Genomic DNA, 19558 nt, shown 5'->3' on the forward strand with positions numbered 1-19558 from the left:
AGCCATATTCCAAAAGAGTTGCTCTCTGTCTAAGGCTGCCCTGAATCCGAATGACTTGCTATCAGTATGAGTAACTTCACTGTAAATCCTGTTGATAAACTTCCCTACTAGGGGATCCAGATACCAAAACACCTACTCTCAATGTAAGGGGTCATTTACACTGAAAGCAGTCTTTTGGAAATGGGACCGATGTCTTCCATGTGCTGTTTCTTAGCTTAGCTTGGCATTGTTTCAAACAGCAGTGGTCTATTAAAAACAGACTTGTTTGGATAATACCATTAACTTGCTATCTTACTTGTATTGTTATGAAAATCTTTTAATATTGTTCCTTATATGTTTGTTATATATAAATTTATTACAATACACTAATAAGTTCCTTAATAGCTAAATTCAGTTTTGTAATACAAATGCAATTCATAGGTTCATAGGTAGGTACTAGGCTATCTGCCCGAAGGCATTTATAAGCATAGCCAGAATGTGCCTGTGTCCAGAAAAGCCATTGGAGTGATCCCCGGGGTAAACTTTCTGTTTCCCATTCACTCGTCAAGGTTTCTCTTGAAGAGTGTTACTGAGGAGCTCTGCCTAATGTAGATTGGAATCTTGTTCCAAAGCATGGGAAGTCTCTGGGACAGCAATCTATCCCTCCAGCATGTCCTATTTATTGTTGTGGTGAGGTTTAGATCCCTAGAGCATGTGGCTCGAGGAGATATGCATTTCTTTAGGTGGAGCATGTCCATCAATTCTGGGTTGGACATGGCCTTATATGTCAGGCAGAGATCACCTCTGAGTAGGCGGTATGCAACCGAGTACAGCTGGAGTTTCTTCAGTCGAGCTGCATAGGGCATCTGTTTGAGGCCAGTGATCCTCTTGGTGAGGTACTTCTGTGGTCTTTCCAGCTGTTGCAGGTGTCTTGTAAGGTACATCCCAAATGGGTGTTGTACTCTATGATGGGTCTGATGAGTGATGAGTAAAGGGGCACAATGACCTCTTTTGATCTGGATGCAAACCCTTTTGTGATTAGGTGTGCCACATAGAAGGATTTTCTAACCACTTTGGCAATGTGATTATCAAAGGAGAGATTACTATCTACTTCGGTCCCCAGATCCTTTATTGCATATTCCATATTTAGGGGACTACAACCTAATTGGTAATTTGTGGGTACTTTGTTTTTTCCAAAGGGGATGACTATGCACTTTTTGGCATTTAATACCAGAATGGGGAATGGTGTCGAAGGCCTTTGCGAGGTCTAGGTAGGCTGTGTGGACCACCTTTCCCTTATCTATAGCCTTGGTAACTGTCTCAAAGAAGTCCATCTGGTTTAGGAGGCATGATCTGCCCTTAACAAAGCAGAAGGGTCCAGTGTTTGGAGGTTCCCAATGTCTATGTTAATGAGATCCATGATGATGCGCTCCATAGCCTTGCAGACCAAGCTAGTCAGGCTTAGAGGGCAATAGTTCCCAGGGTCTGTTGTGGCTCCACCTTTGTGGAGCGGAATAACCGTTGCTGTGAGCCACTCTATGGGCCCGTAGCCTGTGGAGAGGCTGAGTTTGAACAGTGTGTTAAGGTGTGGGGTTAGTTCATCTTTCAGCTCATGTAGGACGTAGCCTGGGACACCGTCCAGTCCCATTTATGCTGTGTTTTTGGCTTTGGAGAGGGCTGTTTTAACCTGAGTGTCTGTGATTTCAGAGGCACTACATTCTTCTGGTATGGTTATGGGCACTTTTGGGGGTGAGAGGGGGGTGAAGTTTGCACTGAAGCTGTCTGCCAGGATGTTGGCAATATTGGTCAGTTCAGTGTATTTTGTGCCATTCTGTACTAACTCTGAGCAGATCTGAGAATTGCTACTTAGATTCTTGACAAAGCTAAAGAATGCCTTGTGGTTATCTTTGGAGTCCTTTGCAATTTTTTTTTCGAAGCTAGCCTTGGATGATTTTATGAGGGATCGTAGTTTCTTGCTGATACTGATCAGGGATGTCTTCCCTTCTTGGGATTTTACTCTTTTCTGTACTAGTTTCCTCGTTCTGTTGTATAGCTTGTTTATGGCAGGGGTGGGGTCCAACAGACTGGTTTCCTTTTCTTGGAGGAGTGAGTCTTGGTTTTGCTTGGGATAGCATGATCCATGCGTTCTTGTAGGTGCCGGTAGAGTGCATTAATAAAGGATTTTGCAGCTTGGGCAGCGTTATCCTTTAGCATGGGGGCTTTGAAACTTTTCACCTCGGTCTTAAGTAAAGTGAAGTTTGCTTTTGAAAAGTTTTTCACTGTGGTTTCCTTGACCATGGGTGGGGGCGGGATGTGGATTTCCAGAGTGATTATGGTCAGATCTAACCAGCAAGGGGTTAAACTCTGGTGTGGAACACCGGTCGTCCATGTTGGTGATGACCAGGTCCAATATGTTGTCACCTCTGGTGGGGGTGTTGACCAGTAGATTCAGGGCATTTGAGTTTATAAATTCCAGGAAATGTTGGGCAAGGGAGTTAGTACTTGAGTAGTTCTCCCAATTAATGTTTGGGAAGTTGAAATCACCCAATATCAGGGTGTTTGGTAGGACCTTTATGTTTCCCAGTGTTTCCAGAAACACGGAATGGGGGTCTTGGGACATGGTGGATGATCTGTAAGAAGCTATAATTTGAATTGCAGTTTTGCCCATTTTTAGTTGCACATGGATGATCTCTGAAGCATTGTGCTGTGCCACTAACCTGGAGGTGTGGGTATCCTTGATGAATATGGATACGCCCCCACCTTTTGTATTTCGGTCCAGGTTTTGTGGCCGAAATGTATGAGTTGTAGCCTGGTAGTGTTGGGGTGCTCTCTGGAGCCTTAAACCAGGTTTCTGTTACTGCACATATATCAATTTTCTCCATACTGAGGAGTGCCTCGAGTGCGTGCATTTTGAGGTTTAGACTTCTGGCATTGAGTAGCATTACCCTCAGTTTTTTGTTACTAGTGCTATTTACGGCAGTGGGTTTGTCTTTTGAGCCTTGCCTAAAAAAGGCACTATGGGGGTGGCAAGAGCCTTAACCAGTATTCGAAAGCCTAAATCCCTAAACCGCGAATGCTCACGAGTGAAAATGTCGGTGATCAAAGTTGCTATCCCACTTTCGATTCCCAGCATTTTCGCTCATGTGAGCGTTCGCGGTTTAGGGTTTTCATTCTTCTAATATAGACCCGGGTGACAGGTGCAAGCCATTTCTAGCGAAGCAGCATAGCTTGTCGAGCATGTCATCCCAGGTGTACAGACACTGGATCCCCTTTGAATGACACCAGAAGCTTAGCCAATTGTTGAAATTGATCATTTTTTCTTTATACCGTGTTTTATACCATGAATTCATTGAATATTGGTTGTTGCAGATTTGAACATTAACAATAATTATCAATAGTTAGCTCAGAGCAAAGGGGGTAGTGCCCAGAATGCAAATAGGGAATGTGGGCAGCATCATAGGACTGTTGTCAATTGGTCCCTGTGCCTGAGTGGTACTGTTACTTCTCTTGTTAGATGGGCATTGAGATCATGGCTGCTGAAATGATTTACTTTTAGCATGTGTTTGTGTGTGTGTGTGTGTGTGTGTGTGTGTGTGTGTGTGTGTGTGTGTGTGTGTGTGTGTGTGTGTGTGTGTGTGTGTGTGTGTGTGTGTGTGTGTGTGTGTGTGTATGCACACAAGTGTTTTTAACTGTTTACTATCAAAATTGCGAATGGCAAAATAAATGCTGTTTGCAACTCCGAAGCAAAACAATGAAAACAAAATCACTTCCATGGTACAATGTTGAATCAGGTGATCAAAGTCAGCAGATTCGACATTGTGCCCGAAAAGATCACATGATGTCCATATAGGAGCTCATGTAAATGAAACTCCTATACCTCATATTACGTTTTTACAAGGGGGCAAGCCCCCCTGCACCCTGCCCCCCAAACGAGGGCAGCGTGAATGCACAGTGCATTTGCTGATACAAACTTTCGAGCAGGAGACATTCTACAAGATGGAATTTCGAACATGTCACTTTTGGATTATCCATCTGTGGAACATCTCCATTCACAAAAGTGATAGTAAAACATTTTTAACTGTAGCAAGGAGCAAGTATAGGTCTTTGCTGAAGTTTCTATCAGCTGTGGAGTTCTTTTTGTCCTGTCCTGCAATTAACATTTTCATTAATTCAAAGTTTTGTAAATACTTTCTTGCAAATATTAATGCATTCAGCTAATTGAAAATCTTACAAAATTCTCATTAAAGTCATGTATGTAATCAAGTGCCAGTTTTTGCATATGTTGCTTTATAATATAAAAGTTTTATTTTTGTGCACAGTTACTTTAGATCCTTTTTTCTTAATATTATATTCTCACAGCTATCTAGTATGAAATTTTTATTACTATGAGGTTCTTTTCTTGGTTGCTGCCCACCATGTAATTTTTGCTGTTTTTCTAGTTACTACTTCATTAATTTTTTACAAGGCAGTATTTACACTTGAGCAAGACTCATTGCTATCTCTTTTATATTACCATTAACTGCACAGTCACATAAAGCAATAATTACATGCTGATGTTTGTGCACAGTGCTATCCATCCATGTTGATATGTACATACTCATTCTTTGCATGCCTGAAAATGTGCATCCTGCATAACCTGAAAGACATAAGTCACTTGGTAGTATCTACAATAAAGGTATATAAACCGCCACAGGTTTGAATTGTGTAGTAACCTTTTAAAAATGTTACACTGACAGAATGGAATGGTAGCTTTTTCACTATTCTACAAGTAACTGAGGTGAAATTCAATCAGCATCATTTACCTGAAGAAAAAAAAGACTGAGGAACACAATATTGATCATTGTTTTCTATAAGAAATCATTGTCAGTGTGCCAGCAATGATTCCCTTCTATTGGGAAATGTCTCCCTTTCTCAAGCTGATGCAACTATGGTGTTGGTATATTTAAGTTCAGGGGGAGTGGAAGGCTTGCCTCCCACTTGGGTTCATAGATTCATAGGTGTTTACTAGTCTAACAACCACAAAGGTCTTTTTAAGCCTAGTCATGCATCCCAGATCTCTGACAAGTTCTGATACCCTTGATAAGTGTAAGCAGGGGTCTGGGAGATGAAACATTTACAGGTTGGCTGTGTCCATTAGAGACATGGGTGTCAAACCAGAAATTAATTTCCTGTTCCCCATCCAATTGTCCAAGTTGCACTTTATATGGATGGGGCCTGTTGCATAAGACAGGGTATTCTCTGGGATACATATCTCTCTCTACAGCAGGTCCTATTTATATCACAGACGATTCTGGTGCTGTTTGTTTTGTGGATATACAGGAGGTCCATCAAAGTGGGATCTGACAATTCCCTGTATGCCAGGCATAGATCTCCCCCCAAAGCCTGTAAGAGATAGAATACAGGGACAGGGTCTTGAGGCTGTCTGCATAGGACATTTTACTTATGCCCTTTATTCTTTTAGTGAGGGTGCTGGAGGGATTGCCCCCCCCCCACACTCAAAATATGCTTAAACTTAATTTTTCACCCGCCTGTGTTTCGGGTATTATTTTCCACCATTTGTGATGCTTGAGGTTGTGGAGTTGGACAGGTCATAATAAAGCCTAGCTCTTTTCCAGCACAAACCTTTAAAAAGCCCTTGCTGACAAAATCTTTAAAACAAAGTATTTAGATATGATATTTGTTTTATAATAAAGGACAACATTATTTTAATACTTCATGCTTTATTACCATACAAGTGCAACTGCATTCCTTATTTTTGTAAGCCTGCATCCACATTTTTATTGTCTTATAATTTATCTCTGTTTTGGAACCATGAGGAAAACAGCAGTAAATCGTATTTCAGTTGCTATCTGAAATTCTGATTTTAATAGTAAGGGTCTGTTATGTACAAAAAACAAACCAATATATTTTTTTCTTTGTATTTTTGTTGCAGTGAGTGAAGAAGACAGGCACAGAAGAAGACTCATGCACTTACACAACTACAGAGGGCAAGACAAAAGTTTGCTACACACAGTTCTGAACTCAAATGACCAGCAAGGAATAACTCATGTGAGGAAAAGGTAGGAGGCAGTGATTTTCTGTAATTGGTAATTGATAAATATGTATTTATGCACACATGCGCGTGTGCTCGCACACACACACACACACACACACACACACACACACACACACACACACACACACACATGATTACATGAGAAACTATGTTTGCTTTTTTCAAGTATTTTTGCTTGGTAGGATATTACATGTGACTTTTACTCTTATAATGTCCCATGTGTTACTTGCTCTATTACAAATTTTCCCAGCCCTCTATGACTAATCTTCCCTCTACCATTTTACATATCTTCAGCCGCTGTCTTTCTCATTCCTTCTTCTCCCAGCACTGGCCTCAGTCAGCCTGCCTTAATCAGTTAATGTACTTCCTCAGCAGGGTATCCCTTTGGTTATGTTTCATCCTGTTTTGGGTAGAGGGTGGAATATTGAATAAATTTATCTTGTATTTTACAAATAGTGTTCCTTTGTCACATGCTGAGTCTGAAATCGTCCATACGGATCGGTGCTTTACTATGGTTAACAAATTTAAATAAAGAAATGCTTTTACTGGCATTCAGTTATTGTTTTCAATATAAGGTCTATTATTTGACCAAGTTATCAAATAGATTTTCATTGTATAAACACCTACAGCATAAAAAACTCCAAATGAATGCAATAATTAATGCATGAGTGTTAATGCAGGTGAACATAGTTAACTATGTTTATTACATTGTGATGGCTCATTAGTAAGATCTTGGTCTCTAGTCTAAGATCAGTCCTGATCTCCAGACACATTGTCACCACATTTGATTGGGTTTTGTCTGGGTACTTCAGTTTCATCCCACCTCCAAACACTTTATTAGTTAGTATAGCCTATCCAAATATATTGTATTTATCCTTGCCACGGACCAGGGCCATGTCTAAAAAGAGTAAGAAAGACCAGTTAATTTTCCTAGCTAACAAACATACACATACATAAATTAAATCAATTAGTTTTATATGGTACACATTTCTGGCTTCATATATGTGAAGTAGTTTACTTATATAAATTCTGCTAACATGAAGCAGAGGCTGCTGGTTAAGATTACTTCTAATATGAGATATATTTTGTCTATATTCACTACATCATTTATAGAAAGCCTGTGTTTAATTATTCTTCAACATAAAATACAACTTTTTTTAGATTGAAGAAACATTTTTTATACTTAATTTTCTTTTCAATGTCCCATTCAGAATGTTAAGTCACTTGAATAAGATTTCAACCTTCTTCAAGGCTGCAGTACAAATATTCCTAATCGGTCCACCATATTCTTCATTTATAGCAAAAGTTTTAAATGTAAATATCAGTGTGAAATGTGATCTTGGACAGCCTGGATTACTTTCATGGCAGACTTGTTATGAAGTAAATTTCACATAAAAGTAATTTACATATACACTCTTTCCTACTCTTTTTTAATGATAAATTAATGTCAGAATCCTTTTGAAATCATGGCAACATTTTAAGGAACCCTGCTGTTCTGTTGTCACTCTCTTGAAGAATAATAATTATTAAGGCATGGCACTAACTTTATGAAGCAGATGTGCATTTAAGAAGTCTGTTGCTGAGTATTGATGCTGGTAAACAGAAAACGTAGTTCAGCTGAAATCAAAATTCCATTATATTATTTTATCATAACATCCTTTCCAAAGTACTTTATGATGAAACTGACAAGTAAAAATAAATGTAGCACGTGGAACACCATGATTACATTCAAAAAACTTTTAAATAATATCCTGGTTAAGTTCTACTACAGAACAAGCCCCAGCCCTAATAGATTGTTAAGTGCCCCCTAGGTGCTTCTAATGTTGAGTGTGCACTAAAAGTAGACAGCAGTAACCAGAAGACAGCAGTAGTAGGGCATGAAATGGCTTTGTTTCAACTCCCGTTTCTGCCTGCTGTCTGCTAAAGTGCACCCATTACTTTGGTTACAGCTGAGTCACTTACATAAGGAATATGCAAGATGTCAAATAATTCCTCACTTCTTGACCAGCTTTCAAAGCTAGTTCAACACATTTCTCATTAAGTAGTAGTACCTGGAGAAGATAAATCTCCATGTGCTACAAAGAATTATGATCGGATCTCCAGTTGTAGCAATGAAAAATGATGTGTTCTCAAATTTCTTGGTAGCCTTGTCTCAAATGCATAATATGCGTGTTACGATTTGTGAACATATCATAATTATCTATGTTACAGGAATATCTAATGTATATACTAAATAAAATACATTTCAATACACATATGTAACAAAGATAAGATAATGATAAAATGATAATAAATAAAAATATAAATTCATAAGAAAGCAAAAATGAAAAAAATCATCTCTGAACCACAGTGAAACAAACACAATTTGAAATTAATGTTTCACACAGAATACAGGACATTGTATAATACAGAATTTGATTTCAGTAACTTCTGGCAAAGAAATTAGTCTTTCAAAAGTGAACCTTTATGACCTAAAGAGAGAGATGCAACAGAATCAGAGGGGTGAGGATATATTTTCAGCACTCTCATTCTATGTTAAATCCTTGTTACAGGTGACATATTTTAAGGTTGTGATCTGGACAGGAATAGCCATGTATCCCTCAACATTCCAGACTTTTTCAAAATAACCAGAATCATATTTGCGATCTGCTCATTATAAAATATGTGTTTTTTGGCAAAGCATTCAAGATTGCAGTCACTGAGTAATGACATACGTTTGAGTTTCAGACTTTGTATCCTTCAGAAGACACACCCTAATGCAAAACCTGCTATTGCAGCAATGTACTAACTTTATATGAACGATATTTAAAATCGGTGCCTGATTTTTTCCCTTTGCCCCCTATTATTTTTTACTTTGTCCAGAATTTTTGATTTGAGCAAAGAAGTTGAAAGGTATGTTATTGAGCCCTAATTCAAGAAAACCTTGCTGTTCTAGTATTACATATTGATCTTCCAGCCTTGTTGTAGATTTATTTATTTACTTATTTGTTGCATTTATTTACTGGGAAAGTCCATCTGAGCATAATCCCCTTTGTAGTGGAGGCCCACCGAGAAAGGTTCCAATAACAGTAATAATACAGTATAGCAGAAACTTTTAAGTAGGTTGTCCAATGATACATTCTTATCACATTTGTTTCAGCTGCCAGAGATTAGCCATGTTCCTTATTTATGGACAGGGCAGCTAGAAATGTGCTGAGCTGGGTTCTACTAGAAAACCCACGGTCAGAGAACTCAGTGGGAGGAGTGAATGACAGATGAACATCTCTATCTAAATCCAGTTTTGCATGGGCATTCGAGAGCTGCATTTCTATATCCTGGTGAAATATGACAGTACATGCATCTTCAAACCAAGTTCCTGTTGTGAGGGGCAACATTTACGCTATAAGGCATTTACACAGAATCATGTGAGCTGATGCTTTGTGAAACTGTACGTCAGCACCACTACTCAAGGAGAGATAGTAAAAATTAATAACTATAGTAGTTATCAGCAATTAATGAAAAACCTCCCCACCCTTCTGCATCCTAAACCTAGTAGGGTTCAGCCTTCAGAATATAAATTGCATTTCGAAATGCTATATGGTTTGAGTCAGAAGAGAAGTGGAAAAGTGGTGCAGAGGACACTAATCCAAAATCTGGGAACTGGAAAACATAAAATCATTGACAATAAAAATTTCTACACTTTGAAAAGTTTTAGGATGACTCTGGATCAGTATGAAACAGTCCCTGATTCAGTGAGTTAAATATGAATATGAAGTCCCTTAAATAGTTGAGAAGCGTACTACCTTTTTGGGAATAAGGATCAGTCTTGTACTGATTTGAATTATATTACATTTCAGCAGATTACATTTTGGATGTTGTTCACTTATTTATTTAAATAGCCTGACTTAATGTATATAGTTTTCTTCTTATTGTTATTATATATTGTCTGCTATTGCCATTGTTTTGACATACCCCCTGCTCTCTGTAGGACCTTGCATAGTGGCCCTACTACAAGTACTAAATCAGCCCATTTGTTATGCAGAAGTCAAAGATGGGCAAGAATCCCAGCTGACCCATTCATTCTTCCAGCAGCAGACTTCATCATTTTCTATGATGCTTTATGGCTCATTTTTTATGATGCTTTATGGCTCATGTTTCCAATGTTTTTCAGCTACTTCAGTATTATAATGTTTACACAATCCCCAGTGCAACAGTCCTGCCACATTAGTATGCCTTTCAGTATACAGTCCTTCTGCCATTAGTATATCACAACCAGTAACAAAGTGTGCAACTGTTTCCAATTCTGTTTTACAAAACCTACATTTGTCTGTTTCTCCCACATGTTCAATGGACTTTGTAAACCAATGTGTATGTGGCCCACTATCTTTGGCTGCCAATATTAACCTTTCATCTTTTGGTTTGAATTCACCTCTCCTTAAGCATTCCTGCTTTCGATCCTGATCAACATGAGGTTCTTCCAGGAGTTTTCTACACTTGCAACTATATTTATGTATTTTCCACATTTTTTGTCTTCTCATCTGATCCTTCACCTTATATTCTTTCTTTTGTTTTTTGGCACATTCAGTTGCTGCCTGATTTTTATCTACTTTTGGTTTGATTTCCATTTCTGCTTGATGCCAGTATGCTTCTCCTAGACTAAGAAAGGAAGTCACCTTAGATTTATTCTCCTCGTGTTTCAAAACTTTTACTATGTTTGGGTCTTGTGAGGTCAGCAGATATGTATGCAGTCCCATGATCGCAGATCTATACATGTAATCAATTTCAAGGAAGCCCATACCTCCTTCAAAATGGAGAATATATAATCTTGGTATGCACTCATTTTTATAAGTCATTTGATAAGCATGAAGCATCCTCCTTGTTTTCCTGTCAAATCTATCCAACACTTTTTGGGGCCAGTCAATACTCAAAAACTGTAAGTTAGGACAGAAGAGCAGATTGGTTTATAGATGTCAACAGTGTTTTCAGGATTAAAGTCTTTTAAAATATTCCATACTAAGTTTTATTCACATTTGTTCATGTTTTATTGTTGATCTTTCAAAAATTCCCAGATATTTATATACTCCCTCCTGCTCATTTTTATCACATTCTTGTCCCAAACTGATATTTTCTTCGTGCTGCAGCTTTGCTGCTTTAAAGGTTGTTTTTCCACATTCATCAAGACCAAATGACATTCTTATATCATCTGAAAAAGTTTTGACTACTTGAAGTTGTGCTTTCAGTTCCTCATCTGATAAGCTATGCAGTTTTAAATCATCAACAAAAAGAAGATGAAAAGTCTTTATACTTTGTTGTTTTCTGTGAGCCAAATTATAGCCATGACATAATCTGTTAAACTGACAGCTTAATGGGTTAAGGGCAAGGCAAAAGAGCAGTGGTGACAGAGAGTCACCCTGGAATATCCCTATTTGGATTTTTATCCCTGGAATAACAATTTCCCCTTTATCATGGCTTAACTGCAAAGTAGTTTGCCATTGTTTCTTGGTCACTGTGATGTAGTTTATCAGTGTAGAGTGTATCTTATACATGTTTAAGCACACTTTTATTCATGAATATGGGATACAGTCACATGCTTTTTTGTAGTCAATCCATGCCATACTTATTCTTCCCCTCTTTACAGTTCTCCACTATAACTTTATTTAACAACAAACGATCCTTTGTTCTACATTACTTTCTTTTATTGTCCTTTTGTTCTATTGTCATAATTGAGTTTTCTTCTAAATGACTATAAACTCTTGTCAACATCAATTCCAATGTATAGTTTATACGTCGTTGAAAGGCAAGTTATTGGTCTATAATTTTTAGGGTAGCTTGCAGGTTCACTGAAGTAGAAACATTGTTTTTCCTGTTGTTAGCCAGGTTGGTATCTGTTCAGGGTATGCATATAAATACTTACTCATGGCTAAATCTTCATGCAAAGATTTTAATACTTTTAACCAGAAGTTAGGTACTGCATCTGGGCTTGAGGTTTTCCAGTTAGAGGCTTTTCTTAACTTTGCTTCAAGCTCTCTGGCTGTTATTTCATCCAATTTCATATCCTGTACCTTTGAACTTCTTATTCTTTCTTTTACTTCTTCTATCCATTTAGCATCTTTGTTATGTTCCACATGATCTTCATAAATACTTCTCCAAAATGTATCTATTTCTTCTAGTTTTGGTGGTCTTTCAATTCTTTTTACCTTGTTTTCCAATTCTCTATAATAAAAAAATGTTGGATCATCAATAAATTGCTTATTTTGTACTTTTCCTTTATATTTATTTGTGTATCTTCTAAGCTTTTCGGCCTGAGCTGATATTTTTAGTTTATTATTTGCGATAGTACATGATAAATCCTGATCTGTTACAATACTGCACATTGCTTTTATCATGTCTATCTTTCTGAGTATTTTTGTTCATCTGTTCCCTCTTCTATACTCTTCTAACAGTGACACTTCTGGTCTTAATTGCTTTACACTTTTCTGTATTCAATACTTCCATGATGGTATTTGATTTCACCCCTTCCTTACTCTCACTACCCTGTGTTCTTGTGGTAGAACTTTATCAGTTAATTTAGCTGCACAGTAATATATCCTGTTTACTTCTGTTATATCACATGGATATCTATGCACAGTCCTAATTACTGTGTTCATTTGTTGTATCAGTCTTCTGACTTTTTGGATTTTATTAACCTTTTGCATTCTATTTCTTTCATTCATCTTAATATATCTATGTATCTATCTATCTATCTATCTATCTATCTATCTATCTATCTATCTATCTATCTATCTGTATTAAATCAAGCAATACTTCTCTTAGCTCATTTTCTTCTAAACTTTGGCCGCATTTTTTGTTCTCCATTTCCTGCTGGCATTCTATAGAAAGTTCTACAGTATCTTGCTGAGGCACATTCTCTTCAGTTTCATCCTGTGTCATCCATTGCTCTGTCATATGGGATCTCAATGGCCTATTACTCCTCAACATTGACTGTGTATTCATTCCCTTGCTGTCCAGCTTCAAATGAACATTTATATTGGTTTCCTGTGGAAAGTTCCAAATTATCTTCATATGACAAGTGACCTGTTGAGTCTCATTCCACTGGTTTCTCCTTAATTTGGATGTCCATTGCTCTATCCTGCTGTGGTGCTTTCTGAGTTAGATTTTCTACACGGAATCTTTCACTTCACAGGTACTCCATAACCACAGTTTCTATTTATTTACCTCCTCCATTACTGATCTCCTTTTCTACTTTTCCTCTTTGTCTTCTTATTTTTTGTATTGTAAAGTTTTCCATGTCTGGATTCCTTTACCTGTATTTCTCTTCAAATATCTTTGGTGCTGCTCTTTTTGCATTGATTAGTTTTGCTTTTTCCTTTGCATAGATATTACACCATGTTAACTCTCTTTTCCTTTCCCATGTCCATATTTCTTCTTCAGATGTCTCCTGATCTTCTTGTTTCTCCTTACTTTGGGGAGTCGTTCCATCATTCTGTGATGGAACCTGTGATAGACCTTCTACACCAAATCCTTCACTTCACAGGCATTCCATAACTTCAACTTCTATTTTTTTTAAACACCTGCTTTATTAATCTTCTTTTCTACATTCCCTGTTTGTGATATTATTATTTTATTGTTAAATTTTCCATATCTGGATGCCTTTGCCTGTATTTCTGTTTGAATATCTTTGGGGCTGCCTTTTTTGTACTGATTAATTTGGCTTTCAACTTTGCATAAATATTGTACTATATTAGATCTCTCTTTCTTTCTCATGTCCATATTTCTTTTTTATACTTTTCAAAAATCTCTAGGTTTTGTTGTTTATATTTTTTGACTTCCTCTGATGTTTCTTGGTATATATGTTTTTCACAAATCTGTTGTATTAGTGAACACAATTTTTTATTTGAAGCTTCTGACAGTTTTTCTTGTGGAAGTATTTTTCTTTCCTCTGACTTCTCTTTACTCTTTTTGTAGATTTTGTGCCTGGAAATTCTGGTTTTTTGCATAACAGTAACAATACATAATTTCTTTCTTACCCTCAATAGTCCACTCTATTGTCTTTGCTCTTCTTTGGCCTATCGGTTTTTGTGATTGGTGTGGACTGCTGCTTCCTTCTACAACAGGGGGCCACCCCCCCCCCCGGTCCTGGCCCTGGCCCCATTGTAGGAATATTTCCATATTTTTAGGATTCTACACTGTCATTTTTTCCAGTCCTGGCACCAGTGTGCCTACCAGGATTAAGCACATTTTTATCCTGGGTCATGTGCACCAAGATATCTTTTGTTATTTTTTCACCTACTTCTGTCCATGATATATGCTATATAAAATACAGTCTATATATCAGTGTCATCTTGGTAAGATTTTGTGAAAAACAGCGTCCACTTTGTGAAGGTACTCACCAAGACTTGAGGACGAATACAATTTCAGCAACACTGCTCTCCTTTGATTGCTGACTTATCATCTCTCCATTTGGACCCCTTCCTCAGTGATCCTTATAAGACATCATAGGGAATAAGCAGTGTTATCAGTATGTGTTTAAGGGGGTCTACTTTACATTACCAAACCGACACTTCACTGACACGCAGAAGACCGAGACAAAATGACCGACAAACAAGTTGATCGAAAAGGTGATTTGCCGACAGCCGAAAGACCGACAGGGGTAACGTGTGAGCGCGACTCGGTAAGTGTGCAATAGTGACGGAGTTAGGAGCGGTCAGGTAAGTGTGTGATATTGTGGGATTTTGGGTTAGGGTGTGGGAAAGGTGAGTGTGTGGTAGTGTCGGAGTTAGGGTTCGGGTAAGGTAAGTGTGTGATAGTGACGGACTGTAGTTTAGGGATGGGTTAGGGTGAGTGTGCGATAGTGACGGGCTTTATGTTTTAGGGTGGGTTAAGTGAGTTAGGGTTAGGGTGCAGGTAGGTTAAGTGTGCAATAGTGACAGTCTTTAGGTGTAGGGGTGGGTTAAGTGAGTTAGGGTTAGGGTGCGGGTAGGGTAACTGTGCGGTAGTGTCGGACCTTAGGGTTAGGGTTTGGGTTAGGGTTAGTGGATATGTCATTGTGTGTCATGTGTAGTTTACGTTGTTTGTGTCGGTGTAATTGTGTTCGGTTTTGTGAGTTGTCGGTGTTGTGTGTTTTCGGTTATTTGGGGTCGGTGTTTTGTGTGTCGGTGAAGTGTCAGTTCGGTAATGTAAAGTAGATCCGTTTAAGGACATATATCTGGAGTATGCTCAGAGGCACTGGAGTCTGCTACAACAATCTTCTCCTGAGGAAGTTAGGTTGCCCTGGATTCACTTCTCCTTCCTATTATCTCTCCTATTATGATGGCCTCCTTTTCTCTGAATGTTCATGCTACCACTGATTATCTGTGGTACATTTCTTTGTGGCTTACAAAGTAGAGTACTTCTAATCAGTATTAATCTGCCTTCTATGCAAATATATCTATTTTTACTAGTTAAAAAATATATTTTATCAACTCACAAAAATATGTCTAGTTGCTACTTATTCACTCAACGAAAACATGTTTGTGTTAAGTTTTTACTGCTGAATATTTGTGTTGTATCTTTGTATGTTTTCACTGTGTATCAGATATTTTCTCCTTGAACCTCCACTGAATGGGTCATACCTGTTGGAATGTATAAATGTATATGTGAATAAATAATATTTTCTGAACAATTTTATTGTAATTGTCATCTTAAATAACAAATCAAAAACTATATAAATAGCAGTCATCTAGCATAATTAACTGCTCATTGAAAAAGTGGCTTATGCATGTCCTTAAAATGTGACCTAGTGCACAATCTTTATGAAAGGTATATGTTGGTCCAATAAAATCTGTCCAATTTTCCACAGATTATCACATGCTTAGTAAAGTAACAAAATAATCATATATTGTCCCAAGAACAGAAAAGATATCTCAAATGTAGCTCAAGATATAAGGCAGGTCACTGACGTTTACATACAATGAGTAACTTATTTCACTGAAGTGTTTTTATGCTTGTGTTTATTTTTCTGGTATGGAGAGTGGACCAGACTCAATCTTCAACCATGACAATGCAATGCCATGTTTCATACAATTTTAAAGAAATTGGTAATTACTAAAAACCTTTGATCTCCAGACTTTTACACAGCTTTCCACATCATCGAACCTGACACTTGATTTAATGCAGTGTCTTCTTGTCTTCTGAAGTTGCAGAAATGTTGCTTTCCCTCTAAGTAATGTAATCAGCAGGTGGTAAAATGAAATAGCATATTCACTCTTATAGTGTTTCAGATTAATTATTACTCTGTCAGACATGACAGTTCATCTACAGTAAAATGCAGAACTAAAGGAAACAAATGAAGACAAAAGCAAGGAGGGGAAAGATGTGCTGTCAAAGAAATTACATAATAGAAACACACTCACACACACACACACACACACACACACACACACACACACACACACACACACACACTGAACTAAGACTAATATAATCATTACATGTTTATTCTCTTGCTCCGTTTTATTCTCTCATTAGCCTGTATTTTGACATTTATTTGAAGCATTTACGTATTAATTTTGGTACTTCATGATAGCTGGACATATTTGGGATGACTATCTCTATCAAAACTTACTCTGTTAGTGACAGTCCTAATATTTCTTTGCTTTGTATGGGTAGATGTCCTCCCTGTAACAAATATGTGTAAGTGTGTTTATTGTGTGCCCTGACCCTCTTCCATCACTGGCTCGTATTTCTCAGCTGTCCAGATTTTCACCTCAAATTTTTTGTTTGTTTGTCATAAAATTTGTGTCTTCTGACACATCATTTGCAAATTACTCAGGAATGAATTCAGAAAATAATGACAGGCATTTGAGTTTCAGATGTCATACCCTCCAGAAAATTCATGCTAATGCAAAATCTGTAATTGCATCAACTTTTGAAGTTTGTAAGAGCAATATTTAAAAGCTGTCCCCCTTTTGGGTCTTTGTCCCCCCATTATTTATGGCTTTTGTCCAGATTTCTTGCTGTAAGAAGTTGAGAGGTATGGGCTCAAGTGTTTTGTTACAGTCTGCTGCCAAGCTTGTGTACAGCACTGTCTAAGGCTCCTCCTCATGTTAGCGTAGTACTATGTGTTTAGTCTACAGAACAGATCAGGCTGTTGAACTTCTCCTCATTTTAGCAGTCTGACCCTGTTATTTATTTGTTTGTTTGTTTGCTTGTTTGTTTTTTTGTTTGTTTACCTTGGTAGTGTACTAGGCTCAATGGACCATTGGCAGGTGCTGCCCAACTGAATAGAATCACATAATAAATGAATAAAACATATTTGCAGATACAAGGATTTTGTATAAAATATATACATATTTACAGATGCAAAATATGCTCTAATATTTAGTTCAAAAAGCAGTTTACAAAGTCAAAGTATTGATGATAAAATGGAATTACGCTTAGCAGAGCTTTTTGGATAATATGTAGCCATAATGACTGACACAAAAGGATGTCAACAGCTGTATTGCTTACTGCAGCCTGCTTCACAGGTACTTGCTTAACTGATTTTTTTAATTGAAAAACTGTTCTTTCCTTCTTCACTAGGATGACTTACCACCATTTAAACCCTTAGCATTATATCTGTTCTTTGTACTACTTTGGCACTCCAGTTTAAACTTATCTTGTTTATTTTTTTACCACTGTTCTTATTTATTTCTATATGCTTGATAATGTAAATGGTTAAAATTGGTGCTACCCCAAAAAATGTGTTCTGATGAGAAATTTCTTGTCACCAAAATCCTCCCTCAAATGTGATACAAGTTCTCATACCCACAAACTGTTTTTGTATTAATTTACATATTAAGAGCTTTAAAGCAGTTTCTTTAGAGAGTAAACACATAGTTCCATATATCATGCCCCTACTAGTTAGAAAATACAAAAGATGACAAATCTGAAATGGCTCACCTTGGTCTAATATTGTAATTCATCCAAAATCAGAATCATGGTGTTCTCTCCCTCAGTGCTTCCAACATCTTTGCAGAATTCACATACCATTTCATTTTAAAACTTCGCAGAAGTTACATTTTGTCCAATAACAATATCTCCCCCTCCATAACTGCCCTTCACCAGTCTGATGGAATAAATAGTTAAATGGCAACAGAACTTCTCATCCTTTCAGCCAGTTGCTGTTGGTGTCCCACATGATTCTATTTCAGGTCTCCTTTCTTTTAAATATTTTTAAACAAGCTACATACTGCCACAAGTCACACTAGAATGGTTCAATACACTGATGATTCGGGTCTATATGATGCTATCGAATGGACTAAATAGCGAATGCTATTTAGTTAATCCGATACTGTTGAAATGGCAAAATAGCAAAGTCACAGAACATCGAATTTTTTCCCAAGGAAAAAGTTTGGTGGGCCGTATTCGGGACTTTGCCATTTCCTCCACTATGGTGCAATCTCGGAGTTGATATATTTAAGTAGGGGGGTATGGGTGGCACAGATCCCCCACTTAAATTTGTGTTTAAGTTTTTTTTTTTTTTTTGTTACGTAGCAGCAAATTTTTTTCCCCTGGGTAAAAATTTGCTGTTCCATTTGTTCGATATTTTGATGTTTCAATATTATCGGTAAGATGATATAGCATTCGCTATTTACATCGTACGATAATATGATATAGACATGATGATTCCACCCTTATATGCCAAATCCATAACCAAACTCCATAAAATCACCCGAAACTCTTTTTCTGCAGTTTAATCTTGGAAAAAACATTTAACTTATTTCTTAATCTCAGTAACACAAAACTAATGTTGTGAACAATTCCTCAACTAAAAACAATCTTTCAATATAACTTCATCCAATAACAGTACAATTCAGGCAGTAACTCATACCAAGCTAACAGTTGTCTTAACTGACAGCCGTCTCAGATTTGACCATCACACACATTTCAAATGATTAAAAACACACATCAAACATTTTTATCATTCTATAGGACCAAAAATTGCCTTACTGACTATGCAAGGAAAACATTAGCCTTAACCTACTTACTTCTGTCACTTTTCTATGCTTCTACTATCCTCACAAACGTAAATGTCATACAGAAATCTAAACTCTCCTCCTGTTACAGTAAAATAGCTAAATTCACTCGTAGACTTGCATATAGATCATATCTTTGTGAGGCCCTAAAACACCATAATTCTGGCTTGAACTGCCCGACTGCCTAACTTACACATAACTAAATACAACATGTAACCCTATTTATTCTCCAGAAAAATGTCCAGCACTAAAAATGCCTTAGAGATCATCTCTGTCCAAGAAGGGTCCAATGTTCAAGAGAAAAAAAAGAAAATTATGCAACATCTGAACCATTCCTGACTGGGTGAGACATCCATCATCTTCAGCTATTACTGCTCCTGTAATCCATACTTTGAGTTCTTTCCTAAACTGAAATGCCTCTACCATTTCTCCACATTAACACTGTAGTCAATACACTCATGCACTATAAGGAATTATTATCTGAGGTTGCCCCTACTTCACTATCACTAATTAGCTATTATCAAACTATATCTTAAAGCTACTCTATGTA

The 19558-nt window shown here is 37.3% G+C and overlaps 1 protein-coding gene across 2 annotated transcripts in view; it reads left to right on the top strand.

Annotated features, from left to right (window-relative positions):
- ZBTB7C (zinc finger and BTB domain containing 7C) overlaps positions 1-19558 on the top strand; it is a 482625-nt gene that overhangs the window by 196748 nt on the left and 266319 nt on the right. For both annotated transcript variants that reach the window (XM_044081777.1, XM_044081786.1), the window contains exon 2: positions 5912-6038. In XM_044081777.1, the coding sequence (XP_043937712.1) occupies positions 5944-6038 (95 nt within the window). In that variant the 5' untranslated portion in view covers positions 5912-5943. The remainder of the gene's footprint in view (positions 1-5911; positions 6039-19558) is intronic.

The sequence above is a fragment of the Protopterus annectens genome, chromosome 1.part1 (genome assembly GCF_019279795.1).
Source record: "Protopterus annectens isolate FY-2018-M chromosome 1.part1, PAN1.0, whole genome shotgun sequence".
NCBI classification, from domain to species: Eukaryota; Metazoa; Chordata; order Ceratodontiformes; family Protopteridae; genus Protopterus; species Protopterus annectens.